The 15,350-nt window shown below is 41.3% G+C and overlaps 1 protein-coding gene across 1 annotated transcript; it reads right to left on the reverse strand.

The window, feature by feature from the left end:
* Window positions 1-405: 405 nt before the first annotated feature.
* Window positions 406-13,176, reverse strand: LOC106636968 (cytochrome b5 reductase 4). Its single transcript, XM_089593577.1, has 11 exons — window positions 13,040-13,176; window positions 9,533-9,793; window positions 5,753-5,923; window positions 5,310-5,410; window positions 5,119-5,227; window positions 4,769-5,040; window positions 4,159-4,396; window positions 2,663-2,960; window positions 2,278-2,364; window positions 1,508-1,669; window positions 406-749 (listed from the first exon to the last, which is right to left on the reverse strand). The coding sequence occupies exons 2-11, from the start codon at window positions 9,783-9,785 to the stop codon at window positions 701-703; spliced, it is 1,740 nt and encodes a 579-aa protein (XP_089449703.1). The 5' UTR covers window positions 9,786-9,793; window positions 13,040-13,176; the 3' UTR covers window positions 406-700.
* Window positions 13,177-15,350: the final 2,174 nt, after the last annotated feature.

Below are 15,350 nucleotides of genomic sequence, written 5' to 3' on the forward strand. Positions count from 1 at the left end.
TGTAACAACCAGACGAGTATATTTGTCACAAAGTACCTGTACGTGCAAACGCAAACGTGCGGTGTATAAGTAGAGTAGAAAACGCAACAGTAGGAAGAGGTGGCTGCGCAACACGGCTCGTTGCACTCGAGTCCTTCGAAACGCGCGACTGAAAACTCAATAGCACAACGGGCCGGGCGATCGAGCTTGAAAAATCCACCCTCTCGCGCGAGCATCGCTGCACGAGTCAATAGCTTACCTTACCTATTACTGCGTCGTGCGAACCTACGAGGCAACATTATCACCTATGCTGATGCTGGTGTCGGTCCGAGTGACGGGAGGTAAGGGGAATGATGAATAAAATGAAAAACGGTCGACCCTTTTGTGGAACACGAAACACATATAAAATAGATCTTTAATGTCAACATATTTCACGGGTACATGTACAAAAGTAAGAAGGTTAACAAGTAGAGTCCTGAGAGATAAATACATATTATGTATACAATGAAACACAATACACCCTATACCTTTTTTCCTTCCCGGTACGATGTACATAGTATCTCTGTTTGGTCTCGCCCGCGAGTTTTCAGAGATACCGCGCGAATGAAGCAGATATATATGTAAATACATATATGCGTACGAAAGGTGCAAAAACACACTCACCCATGCAAGTGTATGGCAAGCAGCGTCGGTTGTATTATGTATGCGCACGTGCATCAGCTCAGCCGTCGAATTCGTAGATCCGCTCCCAGCCGAGGTTTCGCAGGGACCTGCAAGCAAATCGAAACCCCCCGTTTAACGCTCTGTGCTTCCCTTCATTATCTTCCTCTTACCAGCCAGCTCTCCTTTCTTTGTGCCATAATTCTGCCGAGTCGAGCCAACAAGGCTTTACTCCGAAAACACCATCGCCTCCGTCCCGACGCAAAATCTTCGCTTAGGCCAGAAATCTGTTTAATTACCCGATGCGTCAGCCTTTCGGTCTATTATTAGTTGGGCCCCCGCTGAAGTTTCGTCGTTTGCTGACAAGTGTAGGGTGTATACTCCAGCGCTCGACTATAAATAGGGCTGATCGCGTCGAAAGCACAACCCTCCGGTCTCCACACGGTGTGCAGTTTTTTTTTTTTTTTTTTTTTTTTTTTTTTTTTTACAACGAGCAGCTTAAAAACCGGTTGTACCGTTTGCCAACTACGCGCCACTGTGCTCGTGGTTAGCTCGACCGTGAGACGAATAACAGCTGAAACCTCGTCAGCTCGAGAACAAAACATTTTCATTTAAACGGCCGAATTTTTGCTTTGTTTGACGTGAGAGGGGAAAAAAAAAAATAGAAATTCATCACTGGCCAATCACGATCACAATTGCATACGTAGAGTCGCAACAGCAGTCGGAATCGAAATACATCGGCACAGCGTACCAACACGTGCGGAAGGTAAAGTGATTTTCATCGTTCCCGAATCTCGCACGTGCCGAGCTTTTTTTTCCCCCATTGGGAACGAACTTGAATAGAGGGAAACAAGTAAAAAAAACTTACTCTCCGGCGAGTTTCATGAAGCCCGGTGGTCCACACGTGAAGACGCAAGCCCTGGCGTTCGCAGCTCGGCCCAAGAGCTCCAGCAGCAACTCCTCCGACAGCGTGGCCCGTCTACCTTGCCAAGTGTCCCCGGCCTCTGACAACACCTGCGTCAACTTGAGCCTACGAGAGGTATTATTCATGAAAAATTAATTTTTCTCATCTGACGTTAGGGGGTGGGGAAAAGAGATGTAGAATTTCTTTTTTTTTAACACAGCTTTCAACAGTACGTTCCATGCGGAATAGAGCTTTTATTTTTTTCAATTTCCCAACCGAAGCAACCGGAGCGTATAAGTAAACGTCAATACCCGAGTTGCGACGGTTGTTTATACATACAAAAACACGGTTGTGAAGGTGTATTCGTTCTCATTTATCTTGTTTCACTTCTTACGCGAACACACCCGAAAGCACACGTTCATCCGTTCACTTTTGGACTGCCAGTTTTTTCGCCTAGAACAAACTACAAATTCTTCCTCACGCCTCAACCTATCTATTTCAAGTCTTCATCAAAATGGGGGTTCCGAGAAAAATAAAATAAAATAAAATTATCGTCCCAAAGCTACGAAATTGCTCTCCAAGAGGTCTCTCGTTCAAAGGGGGTAACCCGTATACCACAGGCTTCGAAGGGCCTGTGTATGTTTTATTACAAGAATTTGCTTTCGTTTTTTCGCTGGACGGCTCCATCGCGCGATGAACCTCGTATACAGAAACATCAGGCAACTTGTACTCACTTGTCTTCTCCAGCGAGCCTCTCGAGCTCCCGCGCGTAAAACACGTTATCCTCGTCCCTGTTGAAATTGACCAAGTTGATTGTCGGTCTGTAACAAACAAACAAGCCTGTACTCGTAACGGGGGGGAGGGGAAAAAAGGAAAGAGAAACTCGATTAGTGCGGTGTGCGCGGCAGTGGTAGCAACAGCTGGCCGGGGGCAAATGAAAAGGAGCAAGAAACAGCACATGTTCATTTACAGATAGGTATACACGCTAACGAAGCCCAGCTCGCGTGGAGAGAAGAGAGAATATAGGGAAAAAAAGCTCGGGCGCAACTGCTTCTGACGGATAACTCATGAAAAGAGAGGAAATAAACGGAAAAATGTAATACGTATGGATAAACTTACGGGCTGCGCCTGGCGAGGGCGCGCTTTACGATGGCCAGCATGACCGTGAGCCCAGACCCGGCAGCTAGGAGGTGCATCGCCGAACACTCGTCGTACCGGCCGGGCTCGAAGGTCCCGAGCGCATTGCTCAGCTCGAGCTTGTCACCGACCCTCAGCGCGGCTAGTGTGGGACTCAGTGCTCCATTTTTGTAGCGCTTGACCATCAGGCAGAGGCAGTCGTCACTGGTGGCTGAAGCTGGCCTGTCCTCCGGGTGCAGACAACTGGGCACGGGTGTGTAGGGCCGCGAAACTTCCGTACCTGTGAGTTGGAGCATCGTGTGAGGGATGTTTTCCTTTTTTTTTTTTTTTTTTTTTTTGCGCAATGTTGGAAAAAAAGCTGTCCTCGGAGTTTACGTAAAGCAGTGTTTTGAGTTGGGAAGTTGGAAAATTTAATGCTGGGGACGCATGCAGGATAAGAGCTTAGGGGAGGTAATGAAAGGTGGAGCTTCGAAATTACCCGCAAGGTTTTTACAATTTTTTTGCCCGGAAGTGCTCATTTGCCGATAGTGCAGGAGTACAGTATAAGGATTCATTGAGCGGCACTTTTTTTTTTTTTTTTTTATTAGTGGACTCAAATCATTTTTATCATATACATGCAGATAAACTGTGGAAAATTATCACTCGGAGTGTCCCTCTTTAAATGTTACTAATAAAGATATTTGTTCCGATAATATTCACCATAAACAAACATCCAAAGTATTGCATTTCACTAAAATAACACGAGCACAATCGACAAAGTAACAACATTCAATGCAAACAGACATTAACGTAACATGAGAAGCGAGAAAGACCCAAAGAAACTGTTTCAGTGCAAACAGTTTGGTTTACCGCAGCTTCGTCAGTGGAACGAACGGGAAGCGTATAAGTATATGTACATCGAAAAAGATTTTATTTCATTGTTGACCGGTTGAAGGGCTCACGAAATGATTAAAGCAATTATCATTTATCGATATTTCAAAGTAACGGTAAAAAACTATTTTAATTAAACTAAAGGCAGGTTTCGGTGTTTAAATGTATTTAACCAAAGGAATATCGAAATCAATATAGGGACTCGGTTTCAAATGGTTGGAAAATTCATTTGAACGAAAAATTCTTTGTAACATGTCGAGGTATCTCTATTTTCAGGGCTTTGATGATGACGCTTTTATTTGCACTGTTTTTATATATTAAAAGGACTTTTGGACTCGAGAAACAAAAAATCTTATAGTAACTTTTCGAAAAGTCAAGAATCAAAAGCTCAATGAGATAAAAGTCCCCTGAGATCTGCAACTCCATTGGCAAACGAGGATTAAAACTCTGACAACTCAAAAAGAGTAACGCAATGTTGCGAAAAATCACGTTCACAAAATCACAAATTGAAAATAAAAGCTGAAGTTCTTCAAAAAAAAGAGGGTGAGGGGGGGAAAGAGCACTTTTACGGACTCAACCAAGAGATGGCTCGATAAATCCACGCTTACCCATGACGTGGAGCTTAGCTTGGACGTGTCTGCCGGCCGGTACCAGTTGAGCGTAATTCCGAGCACGCAAAACCAAGAGACGAACTGCCTCACAGAGCCCAGTGTTCTCGAGCACCTCGTATTCATTGTACGTCCGCTTAGCCATGGCCTTCCCTGCGACTGGCTCTTCCTGCGACGCCGAGTGCGTACCGTAACTTTCCCAGATGCCTCGATTCTTCTTCTTGAACACCAGCTCGATCTACACGTGGAATTAAAATGCAGAGCTGTGCCGCGCTTTCTTTCTCCTGCTCTGCTAACTCCCTCGCCCGAGTAAATTATCTGCTATTGTGTGTGTGTACACACTACCCACTTTTAGCGTTTCGATTTCGAACTTTCGAGCTTTTACGTTCAAATTTCGTTTTAAAGGAACCCCAAGCATCGATACTCGCCACTCATAGGTGATTGAAAAACAAAAGTTCTCGTATAATATTCAGATTTGGGACTTTGTTGTTAAAATTAATAACAAAAACAGGTTTCACCTATACGTTTGATGCAACTGTGTGATACTATCTCACTCGCAACACTTGGGGTATGAAAACACTTTTGTGTAAAAACAATTATACAAACTCACCTCCTGTCCCTCGCAGCCGTGACGACAGTTGGGCGGCCACTCGACGTCCTCGGCAACTACTAGGCTGTACCTCGTGACGTGTCCGCTCCTCTCCAGCCCTATCCTTAGCGCAAACTCTCGCTCGTTCTCCCTTCTGACTTGACACTCGCCCAGCGGACCGATCTCTGGCTTGCAACCTGTGAAAAACAGGGAGACGCTATGGCTCGTCTGCCGCCAGTCGAGCTTTACAGCCGCACTGGCCTTTGCTGCAGCCGCTGCGTTAGTGATATTTTCTGAGGGGAAAAAAAATCGTGCATTCGATCGATTCGACGCAATCGACGTGAAACGAGAAGAGGAAAAATTGTACTTACTAGGCGCGTCTTTATCGCTCCGAAAGCACAGATCCGCGTTGATGGAGCGCTCGAGCCGACCAACGACGCACTTTTGCAGGATACTCTGGTAGTTGACCCACGCGTGCACCTGGAAGAGCAATTTTTGGTTGTAATAAAAAAAAAAAAACAGAGTGACAATAATGGAAAAAGATAAAAATAGGTGTACTCACGTCGTCAAATAGTTTGGTGGCGTCCTTTCCTACGCCCTTCATCAGTTCGGGCACACCACCAGGATGGAAAGCCAAGTAGCGCGAGACGTTAAAGACGATGCCTACAATACACAAATCGTAACATTAACGAGCGCATAAAAATTCAAAATATCGGTTTGACGGGAAAGCGACGCGACATCGCGATTCATCAACTCTCCCCATAGTCTGGTACAGTTCGTCTGTCTCTCTCTGATCGAGCTTGAAAACTGATAATAACAGGTGAACGCGCAGTTAGACAACATCGGTAATGTCCGCCGATGGAGAGAGAGAACTCAATTTCTCCGGACCCAAAAGCACTCACATGCACAGTAGTAAGTATATAGAAATGGCGACAAAAGCGGTGTATTACAATGCAAAACTACCGGATAAGTTGTGTACGGGGGGATATTCGAGTTTTGGCTTGCCTCGTATCGCGATCCAGGCGTCGGTCTCTTTGTCGTGTTTGGCCAGCTCGGCAGGTGTGACCGTGAGGAGTTTGCCGCCAACTCCGGTCAAGTCCACCCCGGACGAGCCCAGCCGGATCCAATCCATCAGACTGTGGCCTGGAGCCAGGGCTGTTTTGTTGCGCGGGTTACCTGCAATTTTATCAACAACACACACGGACACGTGACATACCTCTATGAACATTATGGTGTAAAAACGCAACGAAAAGAGGAAAGATGATTTTTGTTTTCACTGGCCCTGCTACTTAATGGAAAAATAACTTTGCATTGACTAAAAAAAGAAAAAAAATTTCGGTTTGAAACTCGTTCGAGGTATAATGGATATTGGGTGGTTTGGTGCACGAGGACGACAAAAGTGATAATCGGATCAGTTGGAGAGACGGGCGAGGTAATCGTGATTGTTATCGACGTATGTGCCAATAACGATCCCCGCTGTTGATATACTTACTTGGTAAATACCTGTAATACAGGCTTTAAGAGTGACGGATGGAAATTAGGTTTCGTTAATGTTTTACACCCTTTTGTTACTTACATACCTACCCTGATTGAATGGTATAAGCTAGTTTTTATCGAGATGAACTATTTCATCCGAGAGTTTATTATTGTCTTACGTGTGAAGCTGTAACAGTATAGGTTTCAATCGAAAGGGGCACATCGAGCCATCCACACGTATAGATGTACTTATCGAGACACGAGCACCCGTCGAAGATAAACAAACGCGTGTATTAGGTACAAGGGGGCAAGGAACTGCCATTAGCTACATATTATATACGCGCCACACCGGCGTCATATCAACACACGGGCAAAATCGCTGCACGAATCGCTCCTATAATTGCCAATTAGTCGCGTGGTTGTGCATTTCGCGTTACCGTGTCGGCGCTGCAATAACTCTCTCTCTCTCTCGACCTTATCGCCTGTATATTCCACGTCTTCGACGTCGAGTCACCGATAACGACAACATAAAGCATTACGATCGAGACAGTTGAGCCTCGATATCGATTTTTTGTTCTTTTTTTTTTTTTTTTTTTTTTTTTGTTTTCGCGTTTTTCTGTCGATCACCTGATATTGTATAATGCTGGTCTATATTTCTTTTAGTTGACTGTTGCAAAAGTAATGAAAATAAAAGTCAAACTTTGTAGGAAGAAAAACAAAAAGTACTCGGTGCTATGTTGTATCCTGTAGGAGTGAGTGTTTTCACATACTTTTTGCTCACTTGATCGATGTACTCTTATCACTTGATGATCACAGATATGCTCATACAATTTAAGATATCCTGAAAAAACAGTTGAAGTTTTCCTCGTCCGGTAGTTTGGGGGGAGCTTGCAAAAACCGATCAGACAAAATACCTAATGAGCGAACGTACATCCGCCGGTTCTCCAACTCTGCAGTAGAAAACGCGCGGCTTAGCAAGTCACTCGGAGCTTCGATCTTCGATACGCGTATACCGTCAACTATACACTCGGGCGAAAGCCCAAGACCCACATCTTCGCTTCATTTCCCCGGTGGTTAAATATTAAAAGCTAGCGCAGTCCGTGTGGTATGGCGCTTTGGAGGAAAGATCTTTTTTTCCTCTTTGATCAGCCACAACGGGCGAGGAGGTATATTTTAGCCTCCACTCGAGCTTTTTGCCGAATGACTGCGCGCTATTGTATGTACATACGCGTGTACGCCGTTACATATAGGGGGAAGCTTAACGACCGGGAGACTTTGGCCTTGGCTTTTTTTTTTTTTTTTTTTTTTTTGCGGGAAACATGAGACCGCAGTGCTGCGTTTCGGTCCTTTTAAAAATACACTCGCGGCTATCTTTCTTTTCTTTTCTTTTTTCTCTCTCTCTGCAAGTGGTTGGTCTCGACGTCGCGAGGGTTGGCGCACTTTCCCGTGATCAAAGGCTTGTAGAGTTAATGACGGGGAAGCGGGTTGTTTTGCGAATCTTAATGGAGCCCTATGTGTAAATTCATTGCAGGAGTGGCGCGTTCGATATCGAATCGTCATGACTGTCCTTACGGGGAAATATTGGGTTTTTCGGGGCTCGGCTGCTCAATAGGATCGTAGCGCACTTTTTTCCCCGAGTAACCGATAACCGTTTTCCCAAATCATTTTTCACGAGCGCGTACTTTCTTCCGAATGATTTTTCGGGGCAGTGATACCCCCGATCGTACATATAGTTTGGTCTACGGGTGCGCTCGTTCGTTCCGTATACTGTTTCGCGTATTTTTTACTCGCAATTTCCTACGTATATTTTCGTTTGAACCAAGAAAACATCATGGTTACTTACGTTGTCACAGCATTCGATTAAAGTAATTAACTATTTGATGATGATAATTTGGAGAGGAGTATATTGGGAAAAAAAATAGTAGAAATTTCTTTAATCTCACTTGGTTAATTTTTTTTTTTTTTTTTTTTAATAACATAATTGACGTTAATTTGCAGAAAATATTTCGTTGGTATAGTTTTATGAAATATTTTTTTCAATGGACTACATTTTTTTGTACACAGATGTTAAAATAAGCAGGTGCCTATACGTATACTTTTGTGGAGACTCGCTGCTAATAAAAGATATTCAACCTAAATTAAGAATTTTTTTTTTAAATAACGCCCGCAGCTTTTATTTCTCTCTTCTAAATGCAGAGCCACACTACTACGTGTCTTCATACATGTATCGATCGAGCCAGCATCCGTGCGAGCAAGAGGAAAGATTTAAATAGGCAAATATTCGTCGTAGATCAATATGCATACGTGAAGGTCCATGTATATACATGGAGGCAAGTACATACATCCATAAACGAAGAGAAAAAAACGGGACGAGCCAACAACAAAAAATTTATTACTCCATCGCTCTCTTCCTCTTGCGGTATGACCTCGGTTATTGATTGGACTCGGGAAATAAGTTATTAAGACATCTTACGGGGGACTTTGTGGCCGGTGTCCTGAAAGTTCCGAGTGTTTCGGTTCAGGTGATGTATTTTTAATTTATACGACCAGTAACTTGGATATTTATAGGTGGCAATAATAATCTTTGGCAGGCAAAGTGACAGTGTAGAAACCAAAGTTTTCTAATAATTTTTAGGGCTGAACTTTACTAGCATTTCGGACAAGATAGTAATTTTGAGTTGAATAGGTATCTAATAACCCGAGACATGTATTGGCTTTTCTTTTGCTCGCGGAGAAATATTGGTCTACCAAAAGTACATGCATCCACAATTTGCTTGCACTGAAAATATTCACGTACATCATCTTTATTTTTTTATGCGTAAACATCGTAGTTGGGCATACAGATGCGTACTTACATCGGAAATTCAGGGGTATGTACATTTCTGGAACGAAAATGTACCCTATATATTATACACTCGAAGATTCTCGGTATAAATAAACTGTGCACGCGAGAATACATTTTAACCATGTGTCGCTTTGTTAGAGAACTTGGGTACTTTAAGGAGGAAAATATTTCTCTGTGCATCCAATATTGAAGAAAAGCACTTAAGTTGCGGAAGGAGCAAGAAGGTCCATCCAAAAAGTTGAGACACGCGTCTTTGCTAAAACTTCAGATCATTAACTTTTGACATTAAGACCCTGAGATTTACGAAATTCAGGTCGACAAAAGGAGCTTTTAAAGTTACACACTGTTCAGACAGAAAACCCTGCTGAGAAAAAAAAAGGAAAAAATAATAGAGTAATTGAATCAATGTCCGTTAACTCATATGTATACGATATGTACTCATGATACACTCAACATAAACTCACCGGTAGCCGAGCCAGAAGAAACAATAGACGAGGTCTCCTTGAGCGCCGAGTCCCTGAGTTGCTTCACCCGTCCGGTGGGCCGCGAATTTTTGGCCAGAGGTACCGTTGGTGCGGCTAACGCCGACGTGGGGGGCAGCAGGCTCGTTGGCTCGATTTTCCTGCCGATCTGACCAACATGAACTGCAGTGGTTGTTTCGACAGTCTCGGCCTCGTTTTCTTTACTTGGCGACAACGCATTGGTGCTCGTGTCCATGTTCCCTTCTGTGCAGAAAAGAAGAAAAGGGTACTGCAAGTCACTTGGGAGCTTTTTTGACACGGTAACGAATTGTGTATCAGTTTGCGATGGAAAGCTCAAATATTTTTCAAAGTAATATAAGTCACTAGTTTCCTTACTCCTCGAGCACGTCTAATCTGTCAGTCATTTTTTGAATTCCCCGCCTCGAAAGCTCCGATTGCCACGTGATTTAGATTTCACGATGTAACCGTTAGAGGTCAGCACACAACACACCCATTACCGATCGCGATGATGAACAACAGCGGTTATTCCCCATATGCATGGGTGTTTTCCGCAATCGTCACCAGCAAGTAATTTAAGGTTGCGCTCTACGCTACCATCAGGTCGGTAAGTCAACTACCTTGAATTAACTGGCGCTCTGTTCCGTAATCTGGCCAGTTAAAATAGCAGACGACAGTCAACAGCGATGAAATCTTCACTTTTTTCTCGACTTTCACGTCGTCTGCTGTTTTAACTGCGCAGTTAAGGCCATGGCCATGGCCATAATCTGCAATCTGCAGATTATACGGAATATATTACAACGCCAGTTTAATTCAAGGTAGTTGACTTACTGACCTGACGGTAACGTAGAGCGCAAATTTAAATTACTTGCTGGTGACGACGATTGCGGAAAACACCCCAAGCGACGTTACCACCACGACCTACGTAAATTTACAGCCTCTGATTTTATCATTCTGGTAAAGAGAGCACGGTGTAAGATGTACGTGAAGTTATGTGTAGTAATTAAAGAAATTACTACTAAGTATTGCCATATGGTCGATTTTATTAAACCATATGAATATCTCTATTTTTAGAGCTCGACTTTTAAGTAAAAAATAGATTGTAAACTTGCCGCAAATACTACAAACTACGTCAACTTTTTATTATCTATCTGTAAGATTAGTTGCGGCTGGTTTGTAATTATCAAAGTGACTTTGCTGTAAATAGCAATAGTTATTTGGATCAGCGCCATCTAGCGGTCTTAATTTTTTTGGCCAAAAGTGGCTCCTAAAATTCTCAATCAGAGCAATTGAGCTCAGAGCTATTTAGTCAATTATAAACCAGCCGCAACTCATGATGAAGCTATAGAATGAAAAAATAACAATACATGTGTTTTAGGCGGCAAGTTAACAATCTATTTTTTACCAAAAAATCGACCTCCTATGTGTTTGTACTTTTAAAGATAAATTTTCAAGCATAAGATAGATTGTTAACATGCCGCCAAAAACACAAGTATTGTTATTTTTTTATTCTATAGCTTCATTATGAGTTGCGGCTGGTTTATAATTGACTAAATAGCTCTGAGCTCAATTGCTCTGATTGAGAATTTTAGGAGCCACTTTTGGCCAAAAAATTAAGACCGCTAGATGGCGCTGATCCAAATAACTATTGCTATTTACAGCAAAGTCACTTTGATAATTACAAACCAGCCGCAACTAATCTTACAGATAGATAATAAAAAGTTGACGTAGTTTGTAGTATTTGCGGCAAGTTTACAATCTATTTTTTACTTAAAAGTCGAGCTCTAAAAATAGAGATATTCATATGGTTTAATAAAATCGACCATATGGCATTACTTAGTAGTAATTTCTTTAATTACTACACATAACTTCACGTACATCTTACACCGTGCTCTCTTTACCAGAATGATAAAATCAGAGGCTGTAAAGTTATACGTATCAAGATTTCATCGCTGTTGACTGTCGTCTGCTATTTTAACTGGCCAGATTACGGAACAGAGCGCCAGTTAATTCAAGGTAGTTGGCTTACCGACTTGACGGTAACGTAGAGCGCAACCTTAAATTACTTGCTGGTGACGATTGCGGAAAACACCCAAAAAAACTGTTATAATGATAAGAAAGAGCGTACCGCGATCCAGGTATAAGTTATATATATTACATACATGAACAATGAATATACGGTAAGCTCGACGGGAGAAAGTAAAAAAAAAAAAAAAAAAAAACAGCGCGTTTCGTTATATACCAAAAACCTTGACATTGCTCGGGCCCCAACAGTTGCTCCGCATGCAAAGAACTCTTTTCTCCTTTATCGCGTCTTTGTGCATGATGTACTTACTTAAGTAGGTGTACGATTATTTAACAAAAAGTCACCGTATTTAACTCCCAAAATGGGGGTGTTTGAGGGTAGATATGGGTCAAAGTGTTAGTTAATTTTTTTTTTTTTTTTTTTAATAAATAAATATACTCGTTAAAACGTCTGCACGTCGAGTAAAGGACGAAAAAACGAAAGAGGAAGAAATAAGATAGAGAAATGGCAAATCCATGGATTCGAGAAGTTGTACGATAAACGTGCGCGTGCGTGGCTGATATTATATATATATGTTACAAGTGACTTGCATATACATACGTTGGAACGTTGGAAGGCACAAGGCAGCCGCTGGAAGCGAAGAACACAACATATATATATATATATATATATATATATACGAGTAAAAAACGAGCCGACCGAGAGATATACGAGACCAGGAATCAGAAAATCCCAGTTTTCAGGTGGGACGCGGCGCGGCGGCCTCGAGAGTTCCCGTTCGTTTGGATAATCGTTAGGACGAGGAAGGTGAGACCGAGCCGAGGCAGGAGGAGGAGGAGGGTCTCGCCGTTGGAGGTATTCTCGAGAGAAAGAGATACACCGCTCGAAAGCTGGGTCCCTCCTGATCGAGGACTCGCTCTGGTTTACCCAGAGACTGGTAATTTTTGAATACTCTGCGGAATTACCTTTGCTTATGTATCCATTTTAAAGAGGACTCGCAAGATATCTCGATTAAGGACAAAAGATTATTGCAAGAATTGTCGACTGTCGGCAAAAGACGCAGATAAATTATTAGAAAAAAAATCACTACGTTTCTTTTTTTTTTCTTTTTTTTTTTTTTTTTTTTTTTATATATTATTCACGGCTGCATTGGAATTTTATACGCGGTCTGTAGGATAATACCGGGTATCGAGAATACAAGCAACGCGAGTGAGTCACACCTGATATCAGGGGGATTGACGTTATACACTTAGAGAATGTTGTGTTTATGCTTACACGTCACTGTATATATGAGGAGAAAGGGGCATTTAATTTTGGAGCAAATATATAATTATATATTCTTCGAAACGGAGCAGAAGACGCGCGAATGCACTGTGTATGTGTATATGTGTAGATGACAGAGAAGAGAGAAGGATGGAGAAATGTGTGTGCAATGCATAACCTAAATGTGCCACTTACCTACTTACCTGATATTATTTATTAAAAAGAAAAATCTGAGAAAAATTCCGAGTCCAGTATGCAAAAAACCAGGGCCAGTCCGATCACCATTCCGATTATAGGCTCTTCATTTCGTTTAATGCCGCCTTTTTTAACGAACGTGTGATTTTTGTAAAAAATTTAAACCCCCTCTCCCCCAGCCCAAGAAAGTATTAGAAAAAAAAAAAAAAAAATACAGTTAGAAAGAACAAAAAATGCACCCTCTGATTACACAGTTTGTTTAAATTGAACCCTCATAAATTTTGTAGAAAAAAATTATTAACAGTTGCCAAGTTGTCTTGTTTTAAACCTCCGATATCTTTGGAAAACACTTCTTTTTCGATACAACGTTGGATTATAAAAAATGAACCTTTTCTGATTCAAATTGAGCTTATCTTACATTTGCAAATATTAGCTTAGTTTTTTTATTAACAATTAATACATAATTCTGGTCTAAAAGCTAACCTCATCTCTATCATGTATATCAACTGCACACAAGCCCCCAGAGCGCATGCGCAGTTGATATACATGATAGAGATGAGGTTAGCTTTTAGACCAGAATTATGTATTAATTGTTAATAAAAAAACTAAGCTAATATTTGCAAATGTAAGATAAGCTCAATTTAAATCAGAAAAGGTTCATTTTTTATAATCCAACGTTGTATCGAAAAAGAAGTGTTTTCCAAAGATATCGGAGGTTTAAAACAAGACAACTTGGCAACTGTTAATAATTTTTTTCTACAAAATTTATGAGGGTTCAATTTAAACAAACTGTGTAATCAGAGGGTGCATTTTTTGTTCTTTCTAACTGTATTTTTTTTTTTTTTTTTCTAATACTTTCTTGGGCTGGGGGAGTGGGGGTAAAATTTAATGCCACTCTCCGATCAGCTGTTTCAATGTCACGCACACCAACACACAGAGCGTAAACCGGGCCGTTCGGAGTTTCTATTTTTGCCTGGTCAACTGGAACATCTGCTATTTCTATTTTGTTAAGGACTGTATGGTGATTGATAAGGGGTTACTTCTATACACTGTGTTGATTATAGTTACACCTGACATCGGTACCGACTCACTTTTAGTCGATTAAGTAAACGACACTTAAAATGCAAAATTCCGTACACCTACATGCAAAGATATACCTATACGTTAGCTGTTTTCATTCATTCACTAAAAAATATCAACACATGTTTGCAATTGCATGACACACTTTCCCCCCACCCTTACAGTCTATGTGCGAGAGAGCGGGGGCATGTGACTTTTGGGCGCGAAAAGCACTGCGTTTGAATATCTATGCGAACATCGATATCTCGTGCTGCACGTGTGGTCGTCCATATTTGTCATAATTGTCAAAGTAATAGTTTGACAAACACATTTTTTTGTTTACTTAAATAATAAGGTATCCTCGTTTATGTTTTCCTTACTACTTACGCGGTAATATGATGTTATTCTATGTAAAAAACAACAATGGAGTGTAGATATTTATGGGTTTTTATATAATATCTAAAATATAATTACTGTAGATTCAGAAGGTAAAAGTAAAAAAATTTTAAAAATGTATGCATGTTTCGTATAGAACTGAATTTTCGTATTGGTAGTAGGATAATAATTTCGGTGTTTTAACGAACTACTACCAAATTAAAATTGGTTAAACGTTGATATGTGCAATTAATTACCATTTTTTATAACAAGTTCGTGTAAGTTGCCAGTTTATCAACGAAAGTGAAAAATTTGAAAGATGAACGCCTAAATACAGACGAGCAAAGATCGCTGACCAAACAAAATGTGCAAACAATATTCAAGCATCAGTTTCCAGTACAGCATGAATATTTTGCGAAAAAAAAAAGAACATGGCATTTGTTTGCAATGATTTTCCAATACGCGCTCAACTATGCAAACGTGCACCCTGTATTTAGTATACGTATTTCCACATCGTACTGCCGATTTGCGTAAAAATTAATAAATACAAGTAGAGAAAATATCAAAGCAAGTGACGATTATTATTCTGCCGTAAGTCACGAGCGCAGGGAACCATCGGTTCGCAAATGCTAATCCTTCGAACAAACAGATGTATAAAATAAACAAACTCCTCTCGGTTTCGGCTTATGCATATAATATACATACGCACCTCGACCCATGCCAAATCAAGTGTATTGTCGGCTCGTATGCGAGTTTTAGCGAGCATTTGCCATCACTTTATCTGCAATCGCTGCACATATATGTATATACGTAGCACGTAAATTAGAGAATAAGAAGAAGAAACGAAAAGCCACTCACGAGCGCATAGCTGATGCGAAAGACTGC

This window comes from Copidosoma floridanum, unplaced genomic scaffold (assembly GCF_036245765.1).
Source record: "Copidosoma floridanum isolate Cflo_tuat_1 unplaced genomic scaffold, Cflo_Japanese_pri ptg000019l, whole genome shotgun sequence".
In the NCBI taxonomy this organism is placed as follows: domain Eukaryota; kingdom Metazoa; phylum Arthropoda; class Insecta; order Hymenoptera; family Encyrtidae; genus Copidosoma; species Copidosoma floridanum.